General features: G+C 39.4%; 1 protein-coding gene across 1 annotated transcript in view; it reads right to left on the bottom strand.

Moving 5' to 3' along the window:
• LOC308609753 (putative helicase senataxin) overlaps positions 1 to 20,083 on the bottom strand; it is a 61,937-nt gene that overhangs the window by 34,487 nt on the left and 7,367 nt on the right. The window contains exons 4-9 of the mRNA XM_081223464.1: positions 19,700 to 19,919; positions 18,807 to 18,926; positions 15,976 to 16,147; positions 15,754 to 15,841; positions 12,092 to 15,256; positions 2,478 to 2,577 (exon numbers count right to left, since the gene is read on the bottom strand). Of these exons, the coding sequence (XP_081079590.1) occupies positions 2,478 to 2,577; positions 12,092 to 15,256; positions 15,754 to 15,841; positions 15,976 to 16,147; positions 18,807 to 18,926; positions 19,700 to 19,919 (3,865 nt within the window). The remainder of the gene's footprint in view (positions 1 to 2,477; positions 2,578 to 12,091; positions 15,257 to 15,753; positions 15,842 to 15,975; positions 16,148 to 18,806; positions 18,927 to 19,699; positions 19,920 to 20,083) is intronic.

Raw genomic sequence — 20,083 nt, forward strand, 5'->3', positions numbered from 1 at the left:
TAAGCTCATGCATAATACCCTGAGACTCTGAGACCCACTTCAGGAGACAGACTCCACAAAAATGCCCTCGCATAACACGAAGAGACACATGAATGACCATAGTAGCATTATTCATAAAATGCTGTGTGTAGAAGAAGGCCTGAGGCTGCTCTCATTACAAAGGCCTGCTTACAAGGTTGGCCCCCTTGGAATCTGGGAACTTGGTTTTCCAGACAGCTCTCATCATTTGCTGATGACAATGGCTCACTGTACCTTACCTGTTTGCCAATTTTTTTCTCTACAGCTTATGTCAAACACCCACTTTACTTGTGAAAGTCATGAATGTGGGCTAGGCAGAGGGTGTTTTAGGCACTGGGTCTCTAAGCTTCCCTGGTAGATAATGTGTCACATGGGTTGTCGCAGCCCACTACTGGGAAAATTAAGTGTGTCCTGTGTGACTTCGCTGGGAAATGACTCTTGGAAACTTGCTCCTGGTTTCCTTTTTCCCTTTGCTGATTTTGCTTTGTATCCTTTTGCCATAGTAAGTCACAGCCATGAGCATGAATATAATTCCTGTGAGTCCTCCTAGCGAATCACTGAACTTGGGCATGGACTTGGAGAGCCCTGACACACAGGCCTAAACTGCTGAAAAAATGTCCATTAACGGGAGTTCTCTGGCGATCCAGTGGTTAGGACTCGGCGCTTTCACTGCTGTGGCCCGGGTTCAATCCCTGGTCGGGGAACTAAGATCCCACAAGCTGCATGGCACTGACAAAAAAAACTTCTTTAAAATAATAATCATAAAAATGTCCATCAACAGTAAAATTGTGACACAGTCACATATTGAAATACCACCACAGCAATGAAAAAAATACCAAAGATGCACACAAAATTGATGAATTACGAAGACATGTTACGTGAAAGAAGTCAGACACAAGAGTAAATGCTATGTGATTCTATCATACCATCAAGATAAATGGATGATAAACCAGTGATTTAAATATTAGAAAGAAATATAAAACTACTACAAGAAAATATGGAAGTATTTATCTGATTTCTAAAACCAACTGAACAGTAAAGAAATAAATACGGTATTTTTGAACATGTGAAGATAAAAATTGTCTGCCTCAAAAAGTGCATGTGAAACTGAACAGCAAATAATGAAATTGAAAAAAAATTAACAATGCATACAAGTAAGAAAATAACCTCCCTAAGAGATAAAAAAAGGACAAAAGGCATGAACAGACAATTATCCGCCCCCCCCCCCAAGAATATAAAAGACCAATAAAGATTTGAGGACAAAAACTACAACTTCAAATGAGATACATGTTCCATATAAAACTGAGGGATAAGTTTAAACTAGCAAATGAGAAGAGATACATTCTTACATTCTTATGTCAGAAGTGAAAATGGTATTCTTTTTGGTAGACAGAGGCAATATGAACCGAAAGTCTTAAAATGCACACACTGTTTGATCTAGCAAAGGGATTTATTCAGTGTAACAGTAAAAAATCATAAGTAATGTACATGTCTAACTAGAAATTACTGGTTAAAGAGAACTATGGAATACACTTACAATGGAATAACTACAAACACTGAACATGCTCTTATTATTTATCTCTGAAAAGACATTTATAATAGACTAAATGAAAATAAGTCAAATGTAAGCTTCACGAAGGTGGAATTTTATGTTTTCATCACAGCTACATACCTAGCATCTAGAATCATACACTATCAGGTAGTATAAAGTCAGTAAATATTTGCTGAATAAATACATGAAAAAAGTCACTTAGGTAAAATAACCCTACCCACCCACCCTTCACTCAGATGAATAGGAAGTCTAGCAGTAAGATATACAATACTATGTTCATAAGATGATCTCTGAATGATGGGAACTGTGAGTGATGTTTATTTTACTATTGGCTAATATTATCTGAATAATCTACAGTGAACATATAATACCTTCCCCCCCAAATATATGTACACGCTTTTTTTCTTAAGTGAATCTATGGAGTGGGATGGACTGCAAGGGGGAAGGAGACAGACGGAGAATTTATACTTTTTATTTTAAAGGGTTCTAAATGCTTGGTTTCTTTATAACTAAGACATAACTGTGACACCTGCTCCAGACAACTCATGAAGTGAGAGCAGAGACGGCAGAGAGATTTACTCAGAATCTGTACGCACGATCATGTCAACACCCCCTCCGCCCCCGCCAATCAAACTCCCTCACTCACCTTCTCTCTCCCTTGCCCAGCATCTAGGGACACTTTGGCCTGTGGTATTCTGCTAGCACAATGGTTAAAACCATGAATTTTATAACTGTCCCAGTAATTATCCTCATTAAGTAAAGACTTTAAACATACTCTTTGTAAGAGCTTACAAATTCACCTCAGGAAACCTATATCCCAGAAAATGCAAGCACTTATTATGTTCCCTCAAATAGCAATCTCCAATTATTATATGATAGAGCCCAAGTTACATAAGAAAGAACTCACCCACAAACTCCCAGTATTTTTTATAATCAGCAGGAAATTTTCGTAAATGCAACTGATGGAATTTCTCTTTGTTTGGAGAGCTGTTCCATTCCTGTGCCACCTACGCAAAGCAAAAAAAGCAACTTAAGAAAGCAAAAACATCTGAAAAGCCAATGTTAAACGGCAAAATTTTCCAAAGTAAGCAACCATAAAATCCAGAACCTAGAACTCCTGTGTGACACAAACATTAAAAATTAATTTGGGACTTCTGGTTTCCAGCTTGGCATGTAAGGAACTTAGAAGTCGCCACTCCATCCTAACAAGTAAAAAGAGACAAAAAGGTGGATACAGAAAATCACAACTTGCCAGCGCAGAAAACTCTTAAGTAGAAACCTCCATGCCAGGAGGAAATCCTGAACTGGATGCGACAAACTGTTGGAGGCTCAGTATGACCTCTCTTAAAAACTCTAGGGGGACCCAGTCATAAAAGGGACTCCACACTTTGGTGAGTCTTACCTCTAGGAGCTCGAACAGGCCCTCACAGTGAACACTGGAGAAAATTCCCTGTGTGCTTCCAGCGGGGGTGGGGGGTTGGTGGGGACTGGGGTAAAGGAACCATTGTGTAATACACCAGAGCATTCCTGACCTTCTTAACAAGGCCTGATCTATGAGATGCTATTTTACCGGAGTCAAAGTTGCTGGGATTTTATCAGAGCTTAAACTACTTGAGGGAAGAAAACCAGCTCCAGCCCATTCTAACCATCCTGTCTCACCCAAGGAGGTGGGGGGAAACTAAGAAGCATGTGGTGTAAAGTTCTTAGTCCAGAGGCAAAGGCTCACTAAAAGAGTGACACCTTATCATAGGACTATGGAATGGTCTTCCTTCCCCCATACCTCATTTCTATATCACTAAAGGCCTATTTACTGCTGTTCCTTTTATTTAGTAGATTACGTCTGCCTTGCAACAAAAAATTACAAGGCATACTCAAAGGCAAAAAACACAGTTTGCACAGAATAAAGAAGCACTAAAACCTGTCAGATATGGCAGGAATACTGGAATTATCAGACCAGGATTTTTTTTTTTAAACTATAGTTAATATACTAAGAGTTTAATGAAAAAAGGAGGCCATGAAATAATAGATGGGTAATGTAATGAATGAGATGTAAAGTAGAAAGAATCAAAAGGTAATGCCAGAGATCAAAAACACTGTAACAGAAATGAAGGATGCCTCTGATGGCCTCATTACTACACTGGACATTGCTGAGGAAACAATCTCTGAGCTTGAGGCTACAGCAATAGAAGCTACCAAAGCTGAAAAGCAAGGAGAAAAAAATGGGTAAAAAAAAACACACCCCAGAATATCCAAGACTGTGAGATAATGACAAAAGATGCAGCATACACATAATGGAGATACGAGAAGAAGAGAGAGCGAAAAAGAAGCAGTATTTGAGGTATAATGACCCAGAGTTTTCCAAAATTAACATCAGACACCAAACCACAGATCCAGGAAGCTCCAAGACCAAGCAGAATAAATGCCAGAAACTACACCTAGGCATATCATATTCAACCTTCAGGAATATGAAATATCAAAGATAAAGGAAAAAAAAATCATGAAAGAAGCCTGTGGGAATAAACACCTTATTTATAGAGGAGGAAGGATAAGAATTACATCTAACTTCTCCTCAGAAACCATGCAAGCAAGGAGAGAGTAGTGAAATATTTAGACTGTTGAAAGAAAAAATCCTACCAATCTAGAATTCGGAATGCTGAAAAATTATCCTTTAAAAGTGAAGGAGAAGGGCTTCTCTGGTGGCACAGTGGTTAAGAATCTGCCTGCCAACACAGGGGACACAGGTTCGATCCCTGGTCCAGGAAGATCTCACATGCCACAGAGCAACTAAGCCCGTGAGCCACAACTACTGAGCCCGCATGCCACAACCACTGAAGCCCACATGCCTAGAGCCCGTGCTCCATAACAAGAGAAGCCACTGCAATGAGAAGCCCGCACACCGCAAAGAGTAGCCCCTGCTCGCTGCAACTAGAGGAAGCCTGTGCACAGCAATGAAGACCCAATGCAGCCAAAAATAAATAAACTAAATTTATTTAAAAAAGAAAAAAATAACTCAACAGTAAGAAAACAGACAACCTGATGAAAAAGATGTGCAAAAGGCCTGGACAGACACCTCACAAAAGTAGATATACAGACCGTAAATTAGTATATGAAAAAATGCTCCATATCTTATGTCATCAAAGGAATGCAAATTAAAACAACAAGATACTATTACACACGTATTAGAATGGCCAAAATCTGGAGCACTGACAGGACAAAATGCTGACGGGGATGTGGAACAGTAGGAACTCTCATTTATTGCTCGTGGGAATGTAATGGCACCATCACCTTTTTCTTTTTTTTCTTTTTTTTTGCTGAGCCACGTGGCTTGTGGGATTTAGTTCCCTGACCGGGGATCGAACCTGTGCCCCCTGCAAGTGGAAGTGCAGAGTCCTAACCACTGGACCACCAGGAAATTCCCAAGATGGTACCACCACTTTGGAAGACTGTTCGGTGGTTTCCTATGAAACTAAACATATTCTTACTGTAGGATCCAGCAATAGTGCCCTCACTATTTATCCAAATGAACTGAAAACTTATATTTACGTTAAAAACCTGCACATGGATATTTATAGCAGCTTTATTCATAACTGCCTAAACTTGGAAGCAACCAAGATGCCCTTCAGTGGGTGAACGGATAAACCAACTATGGTACAACCAGACAATGGAATATTATTTAGTGCTAAAAAGAAATGAGCTATGAAGCCATGAAAAGACACAGAAGGACCTGAAATGCACATTACTAAGTGAAAGAAGACAATCTGGAAAGGCTACATACTGTGTGATTCCAACTATTTGACATGCTGGAGAAAGCAAACTATGGAGACAGTAAAAGGATGAGTGATTGCCAGGGTTGAGACTGTGGAGGGGTGAACAGGCAGAGCAGAGAGGATTTTTAGGGCAGTGAAAGTACGCTGATATTAAAGGACTGATACATGTCATTATACGTTTGTCCAAACCCTTAGAATATACAAATCAAGCGTGAACCCTAATGAAAACTATGGACTCTGGGTGGTAATGACGTGTCAATGTAGGTTCATCAGTTGTACAAATGTACTACATTGGTAGGGGATGTTGATAATGGGGGATGCTATGCAGAGGTTCTCTAGCTCGCTGCAACTAGAGAAAGCCTGTGTGCATCAACCAAGACCCAACCCAGCCAAAAATGAATCACATAAATTTCTATATATATTTAAAAAAGATAAGTACTGAGTACTATCTCCAAAATTTACGCCCAATGAATTCACTTCTCTTTATTTCCATAGCTACCACCTAGATCAAGCTACCATCATCTTTCTCCTGGGCTATTATAATAGCCCCCGACAGGTCTACTGCATCTATGCTTACCTTTCTACAGTTATTCTCTAATGAGCAACTAAGAATGTTTTCTTTAAAACAAAAAAGTAAACTATTACATATTGCTACTCCCCCAGCCTAAACACCAACCAACTAAAAATCCTCCAACATCTTCTCACTGTACTGAGAATGAAACCCCAACCTGCACTTACAGGGTTGTATACCATCCAGCTCTTGACCGATTTCTGCAATCTTACTTCATTTCCCTTTACCTCTAAGTTACCTCACTCCAGTCACATCAGCCTAATCTCTTTGCTCACATATGCTCAGTTAGGCCTACTTCAAAGCATTATAGTCTTGACCCTCCCCCCTCCTCTGCACAAAACCCTCCTCTCCTGGCTCTCAGCCCGATCTCAAAAGCAGCCTCCCAATGTCGCTCATCATATCAACCTGTTTTGTTTCCTTCACAGAACAAATTATAACAGGAAATTAGCTAAAAATGGTGCACTCTCCCTATAAGGGGTGTGGGCACTAAGAATCACAGCTGGTACTCCAGAAGGGCCCCCTTTCTGCCTGCTCCTTGTCTACACAACCTAAAAAGCAGCTGCCAATTACACTCTGCATACACGTGCATGCACACACAGGTAACCGAAGGGGACTGCAGACAGAGCCAGCAAACCAAAACTTTAAGAAAATAGAGTATTTGCCAAAACTGACCAAAACAATTGGTCCCTGTCAAAATAGTGCACATTTATCTAATATTTTTGTGTGTTAAACGTAAGGATTAAAAACTAATATATCCTCTATCAGTCACATCAGTGCACAAAAGACTCATATTTCTTTTTTCCCCCCACACACTGTATTTTATTTTTACAAGAGATAAATAAACTGACACCAAGCATTGCAAATGGATGACCACAACAAAAGCAACAATGATTGCAATTACCAAACACGAAACAGACTCATACTATGTCATAATATTGACATTCAGTCCAGGAATCCTCCACTGTAACAGCTCCTTTACTTTGCTGTGAAAATTGACTTGTATACTTTTTGCCTCTGAGTCCTGTGGGATTTTTTTTTTATTCAAGAGACTCATATTTCTAAAAGTTGAATTTGCTCGTTTGCCCTTTGGGGCAAGGGATAATTCTACGCAATGTCATTGCATTCCACCTGCAATAAGACATAAGAACTGGATAACCAAACACTGCGTTTCATGTCCTAAATAGGATACCAACCACATTTCTGTCAAAGGACTCTAAACACACTTCAGCATTCCATTAACAAACAATATTATGAAGTCAAATTACATCCAAATGAGGATAAGAAGCCTTGGCCCAAGACTGTGGTTGATGCCACAGTCTCTGGCTTATAAGAAAGAATAAACATTAAAAGTAATCAAGGTATCTGAGAATTCTCTGGCAGTTCAGTTGTTAGTGCTTTCACTGCTGAGGGCCCAGGTTCAATCCCTGGTCAGGCAACTAAGATCCCACAAGCCACACGTTACAGTGGGAAAAAAAAAAAGGAATCAAGGTATATTAATAATACCATTAATAAATGTTGGCCTATATAAACTAGAAATGCTAAAACAATGCTGTTTCACTACATGGTTAAAGAAAAAGAACAAGATTGCAAAAATAAGAAAAAAAGAACAAGATAAAACTTCATGGTAAAGATGACAGATTGAACACAGGCATTTCCTTTCATTCCCCTGAAACCCCACTAAAACACCCAAGGGATTTTTCACAACAGGATTAATTCATTAGGATGAAGAGAACAGAAGACGAGGCAAGAGTATCAAAATCTGGGAAGCTGGTAAGCAGATGGATGAATGGTTAACTAACTCAGCAAGTCCAAGAAGCTGAACTCTAAGAAGGAAGTGTCTGACATACACCTCTAGGAGGAGGAGGGCTGAAGGGAGACTGCCCATCCCTGTTCCTAGCAAAAAGCTAGAGTGGTTTCACTTCTATAAAGTGTGACCGTCTCTGCCTGTGGGGCAGCAGATAGAGAGGGGATACTGTACTTAAAAAAAAAAAAAAAAGGTGGGGGGGGGCGTCCCTGGTGGTACAGTGGTTAGGCATCTGCCTGCCAATGCAGGGTCCACGGGTTCTATCCCTGGTCTGGGAAGATCCCACGTGCCGTGGAGCAACTAAGCCCATGCACTACAACTACTGAGCCTGCGCTCTGGAGTCTTTGAGCCACAACTACTGAAGCCCTCGCCACAACTAGGGAAAAGCCCACGTGCAGCAACGAAGACCCAACACAGCCAAAAATAAATAAAATAATTTTAAAAATAAAATAAAATAATTTTTAAACAGGGAATTAAGCAAATATTTAGATACTGAATGCCTGGACCTTTCCCTCTGCCCCCACCCTCACCCCACAGTCAGCTCCCCATCAAGCCTATGCTTTCCAGGCAATCGATCTGAAGATTCTTCTTGGGGAAATCTGACCTCACTAAGAGGGGAAAAGAAAAGACTAAAAACAGTGACATGAGGGTGGCGATGAGGCTTCCCAATAAAATGCCAAATGGTCAACAAGCCTATCCCTTTCACTCAGAGCTTCTAATCGGTTTTAAAATCTTACATGTAACAAAATATAGATTATAACTATACCTAAGCATGTAATCTTAATATAAAGAATGAAACTAATTTGGATTTCACCATGTGATGGTGTCCTTCAGATCACATTTGACTTCCACAGTGCAAATAATAAAGGACCATTTTAGTAAAAGTATCTCTTTTCCTAAGCATCTCTTTTGACCTGTCATTATTTAAATGCATCCTCTTTTCTTATAGCATTAAAAAGTTGAGATATAGTTCACAATATAAAATTCACCACTTTAAAGTGTGCACACTACAGTGTGTTTTTAGTACATTCACTATTTTGTGTAACCATCACCATTATCTAATTCCAGAACATTCCCACCATCCCCAAACAAGCCTTATACCTATTAGCAGTCAGTCCTAATTCCCACACCCCTCCCTCACCCATCCCCTGGCGACTACTAATCCACTTTCTGTCTCTACGGATGTGCCTATTCTGGAAAATTCATATAAATGGAATTACACAATGTGTGGCCTTCTGTACCTGGCTTCTTTCACTTAGCATAATATTTTCCAGGCTCATCAAAGAACAGGTAAAAGTACATAGAACGGGTCATTCCTTTTAATAGTAGACTAATATTCCATTGTAGGCATATACCATGTTTTGTTTACCCATTCATCTCCTGATGGACATCTCGGCTGTTTACAACTTTTGGCTATTATGAACAATGCTCCCATCTGCTTGTTAGTATCCTGTTCTTAAATGTGAGTAAACCAACAAAAATCATTAGACATGTGAAGAAAGGAGTTAACATGAAAGGTCTGTAGACACTAAAATGAATAGGAAAAAAGCAACTGGGAAAACAGGGACAATGAAAAGAGAAGAAAACTTTCAACTAACTTTAAACTTATCATTAATTAACTTCAGGTAGTAAAAAATACTGTGCACATGAAGAAAGCACACAATCCTATAAAAAGGAATAATGAGAGGACAAGAGTACTGTGAAACTAAAAATATGCTCAAAATTTTTTTCAATAGACTTGGACGCTGAGAAAGTCTCCAAGGAAGGAGAATGACGATGACAACAACAAAGACAGAGATGGCAAAATAGAAAGAAATTTTAAGACATGCAAAGTTTCAAAATTTATCTCCTACACATTCTTTTCTCAGGAAGCTTGAAGGATGTGCCTTACTAAAATGAGAGGGTGACAAAAACAGACAACCCTGGGTACAGGAGACAAAGATCCAACACAGGAAAGAAGGAAATGCAAGCCCTAGGATGAGGATGGTGAGCATTTCAGGTTAACCATCCTAAACCAAGAAGATGAAATTTATCAACTATCTGATGTGCCTGATCATACTGAGAGACCTAAACATCCAAGAGACAGCCTGAAGCTAAATTAGTAATAAGTACATAGAAAATTAAGTAAACAATAAATCCAGAGAAAGCAAAGAGTCGGAAACGAAAAGTAGTTACAACTACCACATGACTTAGTCGCGGACACTTTTGTTTTTAATTCAAAGACCTTATTCTCTTTTGTTTAAATTAATTTATTTTTGCTGTGTTGGGTCTTCGTTTCTGTGCGAGGGCTTTCTCTAGTTGCGGCAAGCGGGGGCTACTCTTCATCGCAGTGCGTGGGCCTCTCACTATCGCAGCCTCTCTAGTTGGGGAGCACAGGCTCCAGACACGCAGGCTCAGTACTTGTGGCTCACGGGCATAGCTGCTCCACGGCACGTGGGATCCTCCCAGACCAGGGCTCGAACCTGTGACCCCTGCATTAGCAGGCAGATTCTCAACCACTGCGCCACCAGGGAAGCCCAGTGGACACCTTTTATATCGTCAAAATAATAACAAATACTGACCTAAAAATTACAAGACTACTCCATAGTGAGGATGGGAAAACAGGAGAGGTGTGTGTGAACACAGGGCTGGGAAGAGAGGGTACTTCCTGTAGTGGGTAATTACAGAAAATGTCTAGTACTGAAAAATTAACAAGTCAAAATAGTGGCATGTTATTTAGAAATATGGAAGTAAATAACAAAAGGATCCCTCAAGGATCAAAAATAATTACTTGGGGAGGTGAGAGTGGCTGATTTTTTTTTTTTTTAATAATGGGCCTTCCACAAGTATTTGACTATCTTAAACTTTGTGTATATACAAACGGAACTTGTGCTCATTCTGTTTTGAAAAGGTTCTGGCTACAGAAATGTCCTGAAGGAAGAAATCTTAAAGATAAACATATAAATACTTCTGAACTAAGGGAAAAATAAAATCACAAATGTGTCCTAAATTTAAGGGCTATGAATGGCCTCTAAGCAATTTAGTGTTTTCTGGAAAGGATAAACGTTCAAGAAAAAAATAAGCTCCAAGATGAAGAAAATCTCTGTATATTCCCCAGCTTATTTAACTGTATACACTGTTCACTGAACTAACGATTTTGTAAGGTAAGAAAATCATTCTTGTAATACTATTTCACATTGTTCTTAAGGAGAGAGACTGAAGAGCCTTTATCAGTTAGTTGTTTCTAATGGTTCTGAAACACTAGTAAAATAATTCTTACGACAATGGCTGAAATTTAGGGCATAAATTGACACCAACTTGCCTCTTTGTGCAGTACATCTCCTTTGCCTTTAACAATTCTAAGCTGGATCTTTGCAGTCTCTCTGCCTGCGATATACTTCCTATGGCCAACTCCTTCTGCTCACTCTGGTCTCGGTGTGAATACCATCGCTCACAGAGGCCGTCTCACCTTTCAGTCTCAAGTGCCTGCTCCCTTTTGTTCTAGATCATTCTAGAGCACTCTAGAGCCTTTTGTCCCGATCTGAAATGATCATTCCCAGAAGGCAGAGGCCTTGTCTGTCGTGTTCACCACTTTACCCCCGCCAGGTCTGTGATAGTACTGGGCAAGTATCAGGCACCCGAGGATCTGCTGACTGAATACGTGGGTATTTACCTCAGTGCTCTTGGTTTTGAAGAGTCTTGTTGCACACTCACCTTTTGGGTTTTTGTTTTTTAACCAATTTGAAAAAAAGGAAAAATCGACCTGCTGTGAGAACACCAAAAACATCCTTCAAAGTGCAGGTGGATGTTTACACTAAAGAATTACTGTTTTTCTGAGGTTCAAATTTAACTGGGAATCCTATATTTTTCTTGGCAATCCCAGTCAGGCAGTAAGAAAGAGAGAAGAACCAGAATGGGATGTGTTGGGGTAGGGGGGCAGCTAAAGGCTGCTATGAGGCCTAAGAAGTTGGGAAGACAGATGAGAAATTTGGGATTTACTGCTTTGTGCTGACCAGTGTAACTTGCCCTTTGCTACCTCCTCAAGAAAACTTCAGTAAAGGTTTACACTACTTTTCAAAAAAATAAACGCAGATGAGAGACTATGTCCTCTGAGAAGTCTTCCCTTATTTTACACCGAAAAACGTTTCCTCCTCCTGTGCCACCTCTGGACTTGGTAAACTAGCACTCTGAATTGTGTCTGTAAGCTCCAGAAGGGCAGAGTTTAAGGGTTTCCTCTGTATCACCGGCATCTAGAACAGTGTGGGGCACAATGTCTGTTCAACATGAAATCTACAAGCTACATCTAAATCAAAATGCGATCAGTTATTTTAGCCGTACTCAGCATGGTAAAGAAACGTAATTTCAAAGTCTGAAGGTATACGATTAGAACATATACTTACAGTTTCAAAAGTATTCAGGATCATCAAAGGGAAAAACACATTAAAATAATCTCTACCATCTTGAAATCTCACAGGCACAGGTCTTGTGATGGACTGACAAAGAGTTGAAGGGGGTCCGCACTGATCAAAGTCCACAAACATTGCGTATTTCCATTTTAAGACCTCTTTAACGAAGGTGTCAGAGATGGACTGTGCTGACAAGAAAACGTTTACCGGAGAGGAAGGTGAAAAAGATCTGTTTTCACAAAATGGAACTTTGTAGCCTTGCCTGTTGGAATTATTTGGAGTATGAGACTGGAGAACGTTGCACAAACCCTTCATTTCAGCCACTGGCTTCTGAGACACCACAGAGACTGGCTGTGGTACTTTCAAAGCAGATTGTACCCCACTTGACTTATTTTGCAGAGTTGGTAAGAGCGCTGACGTATTTACCAAAGACTTGTAAAGACCAGCAATTCGTGAAGTACTACTGGAGGTAAATATCTTAGCAGTGGGAGGTCTCGAAGGTTTAGATGAAGAGAGAGGCAAGCCAGGTCTACGAAATGTATCTTCATCTGCTGCTTTAGCTTCAGAGTGTTTGGAACAGTATTCACCCTGGTTTTCCAGTGTTTCCACACAATCTTTGTATTTACATTTTGTGCTACTCCAAGATTCCAACTGAGGCCGACTCACAGAATCTTCTTCTACCTGGACTGTATCTTTTCCATGAACTACTTCAATGAGTTCATCATTCTCTTTCTCCATTTGTGAACATAAATCCATATCTTCTGGATCACATTGTGTTAAAAATATATTATCCTCCTCTATGTCACTGTTGGATTCAGGTTCTCCCTCCTTCAAAGCTGCCTCTGCTGCTTTTTTAATGACCTCTTCAGGTACATAAGCTGGACCATAACCCCAATCATCTGTGATATCCTCTACATGAGTCAAGCACGAATTCTCTTCATTCTCTTGAACTGAATTCTTGTTGTCTGGTCTCTGATCTTGCCGAACTGAAAACACTTCACATGGACTTTCAAACTCAAAAAAATGAGAATCCGATTCCTCAAACCGCAAAAGGGACCTTGTATTTTCTTCCTTTATTACATTCTGTTCCACATTTGTGTTAGCTATTGAAGTATGATGCTCTGGACATCCTTTCTCAATGCATGTCTTACCCTGTTTAATGTGTTTCTTAAAACCCACAATTCTTTCATCATCATCATCATCTTCATCAGATTCTGAAATAATAATGACGTGTCCAGAGCAGGTTTCCCTGACACTATTTTGGTTGGCTGTCAAACATCTTCTATCATCTTTAACTTTTCTTTGTAGCTGGGATAAACTTCTTTGGGTTGAACCTGATGGGAACTTAGTAACACTGGCTTGAGCTATTAAAGATAGTATGTGGAGGTCGCTGTCTATCTGAGAATCTGTTAAAGGGTCAGACTTAGGACTGATGCTAAGGACCTGTTCTCTTAAATCAGAAGAAAACTCAACAGTACTCTTGCTAATTCCCATATCTCTTGATTCAAGTCCAGTCACAGGATCTTTAAAGGGAGGTGTTTTCTCCACAAAAATATTGGTCATTTCTGTGAATGAGACCAAATCTTTATTACCAACATGACATTCTAGTATTTGACAACTGATATCAGGGGTGGAGAAAATGCCCAACTCTTCTTCCTGTACTTGTTTCTTTTTCAGCAGTAAACTGTTTTCAGGTTTTTGTTGTCCATTTTTATCATCCAGAACACCATTAGGGCCTAAAGAGAGATTGTGTATGAAGCCATCTCCTTTCTGAGCTCCTGTATCTTTCTTTGAACAGAAACTTTCAATGCTAGATACAGTCAGGTTTTCCTCTAAAGTGGTACTTTTCCTGTCTTGCTTTTTCATTACATGCAATAACTTAGCACAGATTTCATCTTTATGTGCCTTAGTTTTTGCTTTTGAGGTTTTGCCAAGAGCATCATCCTTTAAAGATAAATCCTCATCTGATGTGGACACTTTTTCCAGAGAGTCATTGCTAGAATCAGTCAACAAACCTGTTGATGTGATTATTCCTCTGTCAAATACCTTTTCTGGACCATTTCTTGAAGTACAATTCTGTGGGGTATATGAGGAATTCTCTTTTACAGACATATGCTTCCCTGTACTTATTTTAACTTGGCCTCGAGCTCTTTCATTCACAAGCCTTTTACTACTCGGCTTCAAGCACAACTCAGCTGAGAGATGGTCTTTGAGTTTCAAATCTTTTAGATAAGTTTGCTCATTATCCTCTTCTATGGCATTATGTGCCTTGCTGAAAATACTCTCTTTCACTTCACATGCATCAGCTTTCATCGGTTCTTTAGAGAATGTTGGGCTGGAGTTTTCCAGACAGTGCCTTTGTTTTTTAGACTTCTTCCCTGTTTGTTCACTTTCTTCTTTATTGTAAGATGCAGGAGGTGTTTTACATGGAGGAGTCAGATCCACAGAAGTGCTACACTGAGGCACTTTGAATTTTATGTTTCTAATAATTTGCTTTAAACAAGTTTGTAACTCATGGGTTTCCTGACTAGTCAACTGCCAACCTAAAGATATATTTCCTCGTAGGTATAAGTTGAGCTTATCCCAGAATCGCTTACAAAGAGTCTGCTGCCCAAGCTGATAGCCTTCTTTAAGGAGACTTCTGATCAGCTGCACACAAGCAAGTTGTACAGAGTTAGATGGCACTGAATGCAGTGACAGAGATATCATTGTTGTGCCTTTGGAGCAGTTTCCAGATGACTTCTCAGAACTCCGAGCAAACGCGGTGGTGGGAAGCTTGGCACATTTTACGATGGCTTCCACCCACTGCTGGGAACTAACCCACAGCAAATGCAAACACTTTTTATTTCTATGCAGTTCAATCACTGACACCAAAATCAGAAGGAAAAACTCAGTGACTGTGTCACACACGGCGTCCGTCTGGTTGAGGACGTCTTTGACTTCAGAATGCAGATGATGAATAACCTCCACTATATAAGCCACACCCAGATCCTTAAGATCCATGAGGGACTGCACAAAGGGGATGAACCACAGAAACGTGCTGTTATGAACACGCATGTCTTGACCGATATCTGACTGAAGCACATTAGCTAATGTTTCCATTTCTTCATACATGTTAGGACAATAATCTGGGCAAATGGCTGATCTCCACCCTGAATCCTAAAATGAAAGAGATACTGACATTCAGATAAACAAGCACCATTCATGACAGGTTTAACACAAAAGTTGCCAACAAGAAAATACACTGCTCAACTTTCCTGTGTTGATGTACATATATGGACCCCCAAGAAATTGAAAACAGTCCAATTTTGAGGTGAAGCTTTCATGAAAAGGTTAAATTTACAAAACCTCCATGTACTCTGGACCTCTTTCCTTCAGTTGGTTTCGATTTCTAGTCACGTGATTTATCTCCCTCATGCCATAAATGTTCTACCCTTCCAAAATGTACTTAAAAATTAATCTCTCAAACTGTGCATGCTCTCATTACAGACCATTTTTCCTCATGAGCTACTGTTCAATCAGAAACTGTTTTATGCAACAGTTGATTCAGAATAGCTACATATCATAAAATCAGCAATGCAACTAACCACGTAAAACACTGACTATACAATATAAAGGCAATACAATATCATCTGAATTCTCAAAATGTTTTATACCTTTTTGGTCTTTTCAGGGTTATAATTGTATACCATCTGGCTGCAAGTCACCATATCATCTAAATATGACTCCGGTTCTGACTTGGTCCTTAAATATTAAGAACAAATAGAAATTACTGAAATGAAGGGTAAAAAGAAGAGAAAAATCCTACTGTTAAAGTCAATTATAGTAGACTTCCTCATACAGATTGTTGGAAATCCTGACACAGGAACTGAACGAACCTCACAGAGCTGTTCCGTATGTTCTGGATCTCTTTCCTGTAGCTCACATTGTTGATAATGGTTTGAAATGCCTCAATAGGATCAATCAGTTGACCCCAGACCTTAGATCCAAGACGATCCAGAATCACCATGAAACAGTGTAACGCTGGCCAGAAAGGATCCACACTATCATCTGAAACACAATGGAGTAATTTGCCAAATTACAACACAATTAGAGAAAGGGACTAAAATATATTGAGAATTAAGCATTCTTTACCTGGGTAGCAACAAAACTGAAAGCAAAGCAGGAAGTAATTTAAAGTAAAGTGTTGTCAACTACAGGTTTTAGAAACCTGGCAAACTTTTAAATAATGTCTGCATTTTTTTTTTTAAAGCAATACACCTCTGTTAAGAAATCTTGTTGTGTGGAACAAACTGAGATAGTCCAGATAAACTCAACTTTCTCACCCTATTTGCCAACCTGAAAGAATCGTTCCTCCTCTGCTTCTTCCAGACCTTTATACTCCCATCCTTCAATAAATAACAGAGGTAAAGTAGAAAAAAAAAAGGGAGAGAAAGAAAAACTTGGTATTTTCAGATCTAAACAAAGTCCATGATATGAGAAATCCTGAATTGTGTGTGTCATTCAGTTGGAATAAAGGACTGAACCCCTCATCCACTGGATAAGCAGAGATACATACTCTTTATCCATCCATTCTCAACAAGGCTTTGTTGTTATCTCCATTCCATCCAACTGGCAGGAATTCCCATTACTCACACACTCTTATGCCCGGTCCTTCCCCTCTTCTCTACATGCAGGGGCAAAACACTGCCCTGCTCAAAGACCTTCACTTGCTCCTTAATGTCTTCTAAGGAAATTAGAAGCCCTCAGTCAAGCATCTGTAAGATCTTACTCTTTCTTTCCAGATTTATTTTTGACACTCACATAAAGATACACCACCTACAGAAAAAAACAGATAGCTGGCTTTTTCCAAGTGAGAACCAGAATGGCTTCACTGTTAGCACCACCTGTCATCTTCCGCAGTATTCTTAGGAGGCAAGTGCTCTAACTCACCCAATTACTGTCAACCTTAGAACTTTCTGCTTTATTTCCCTCAGGGCTCTTAGAGTCTACTTTTTTTTTTTATCATAGTCGTTCGTGTAGAACTGCTCATATACTTTTTTATCCTCTACTGAAGCTGTCTTATGTCTAGGAAGCTCTCAAATAAGGAAGAAAGTCATTAGTTAGGTGAAGACAATTATGGAATGTTTCTTAAAGAGGGGACTTCCCTGGTGGTGAAGTGGTAAAGAATCCGCCTGCCACAACATAGGCAGAACACTCTATGACATAAAAGACCCTTTTTGACCCACCGCCTAGAGACATGGAAATAAAAACAAACAAATGAGACCTAATGAAACTTCAAAGCTTTTGCACAGCAATGGAAAATATAAACAAGATGAAAAGACAACCCTCAGAATGGGAGAAAATATTTGCAAATGAAGCAACAGACAAATGATTAATCTCCAAAATTTACAAGCAGCTCATGCACCTCAATATCAAAAAAATAAACAACCCCATCCAAAAATGGGCAGAAGCCCTAAACAGACATTTCTCCAAAGAAGATATACAGTTTGCCAACAAACACATGAAAGGATGCTCAACACCACTAATCATTAGAGCAGTGCAAATCAAAACTACAATGAGGTGTCACCTCACACCAGTCAGAATGGCCATCACCAAAAAATCTACAAACAACAAATGCTGGCGATGGTGTGGAGAAAAGGGAGCCCTCTTGCACTATTGGTAGGAATGTAAATTGATACAGCCACTATGGAGAGCAGTATGGAGGTTCCTTAAGAAACGAAAAATAGAACTACCATACGACCCAGAAATTCCACTCCTGGGCATATACCCTGAGAAAACCATAATCCAAAAACAGTCATGTACCACAATGTTCACTGCAGCTTTATTTACAAGAGCCAGGACATGGAAGCAACCCAAGTGTCCATCGACAGATGAATAGATAAAGATGTGGCTATACATACAATGGAATATTACTCAGCCATAAAAAAGAAACGAAATCGAGTTATTTGTAGTGAGGTAGGTGGACCCAGAGTCTGTGGTACAGAGTGAAGTAAGTCAGAAAGAGAAAAACAAATACTGTACGCTAACACTTACATATGGAATTTAAAAAAAAAGTTCTGAAGAACCCAGGGGTAGGACAGGAATAAAGATGCAGACATAGAGAATGGACGTGAGGACACGGGGAGAGGGAAGGGTAAGCTGGGACGAAGTGAGAGAGTGGCATGGACTACCACATGTAAAATAGCTAGTGGGAAGAAGCCACAGAGCACAGGGAGATCCGCTTGGTGCTCTGTGACCACCTAGATGGGTGGGATGGGGGTGTGGAAGGGAGACGCAAGAGGGAGGGGACATGGGGATATATGTATATGTGTAGCTGATTCACTTTGTTATACAGCAGAAACTAGCAAACCATTGTAAAGAAATTATACTCCAATAAAGATGTTAAAGAAGGAATCTGTAGACTCCACTCGCTGCAACTAGAGAAAGCCCATGCACAGCAACAAAGACACAACACAGCCAAAAATTAATTAATTATTTTTTTCAAAAGTAAGTTAACTTCCTTGGGCTTCAGTTTCTTCTTTTATGAAAGTAACGTGCTGAGTTAAACTCTAAAGGTCCTTTCCAATTAAAAATTCTGACTCTGTGACCAAAACCATAAAACGGTCATTCTTTCTTTCCTCCACATCATACACCCAAGTTCTTACAGTGACACTAGTATTTTCAAAGTGCACCATCATCACAATAGTCAGCAAATAAAGTTTATTACCATCTGATTGCCTCTCCATGGCGTGAAGTATTGATTGCATAAAATCATTCTGTTTGTTTGAGCCCAACAACAGTGAATCCATGGTTTGCTCCTCAAGAATGGTCAGCAACATGCAGATACCTGTAAGATCACGTATAGTTTTCTTGAATTGATTAAATAAAACTGTTCTAATGTCTTCTCCAGTTTAGTTGGCAAAAAGAATAACAAGACAGTAAGATGAAACCAAACAGTATCCAGTGCCTCAGACATTGAAGTCTGAGATATTCATATACAACTCCTCCTCCTAAGAACAGAACTTTAGACTGAATAAAAAGGGAAAATGGCACGAACCTGGTTAGAAAACCATTTCCAAAATGACTACCACACAATTTGCATCTCATAATATCAAAGACCCCTTAAATTTTAAGATCACTATATTTCAAGTACCAGTCACTGCCAAATATACACATGACTGTAAGACTCTGAATCAATGAAGTAGGACAGAACTACTTTAAGTCAATATACAACTTGATGAAAACCAAAGTTAGTATCGCTTTCTCCCAGGAAATATTTTACAGATGGGAAAAGAGGTATTAAACCTCTGTTTCAAGAGATCAAAACCCTATTAAGTTCAGCTGCTGTGCTAATACGGTAACATCTAATACTGCCTTAAATAAAAGATCTATTTGCCATACTTGAAAATGTACCTCTTACACAGATGATTTCTAGGATAAGAAATGTTTAAAGACAAGATGTTGTAATAGTCAATTTAATGACAGAACAAGAATTGTGAACTATGAAATCCTTTATTTAGCAATTTTGATCAGATTACCAGAAGAGATCCCTTCCCTTGCAGGATAATCGTAAGAAATATTGGAAAATACTAATTATATGTGTGTAGGAACAATACTCACCTAACCAATAGTTTTTGTAGTTGGCAGTATCATACATGTGTGAAGGCAGAAGAATCAGTTTACCCTTCTCAAGGACAGAAGAAGTATCAATGTCTGGACTTTCGAAAAGCCCCAACTCAATAACTTTAAACAGGCAAGTCAAAACCTCCTGTAAGTCATAATAATCATCTCTGTTCACTTTCCCCAAGTTTCTTGCTGTCAGGATAGCCCAACGTGAAACCTAAAAGTGTAACACATTCATTACTTCATTTAACACACAATTGTCTACAGAAAGAATACAGTTAAAATAAGATTCTCTACAGATTACAGAGGACACAAGATACATCAAATACTTTAAAAAAATCATTGCACCGTATATCTTAAACTTATACAGTGCTGTATGTC

Source organism: Mesoplodon bidens (genome assembly GCF_964165515.1).
Source record: "Mesoplodon bidens genome assembly, chromosome: Y".
NCBI lineage: Eukaryota > Metazoa > Chordata > Mammalia > Artiodactyla > Ziphiidae > Mesoplodon > Mesoplodon bidens.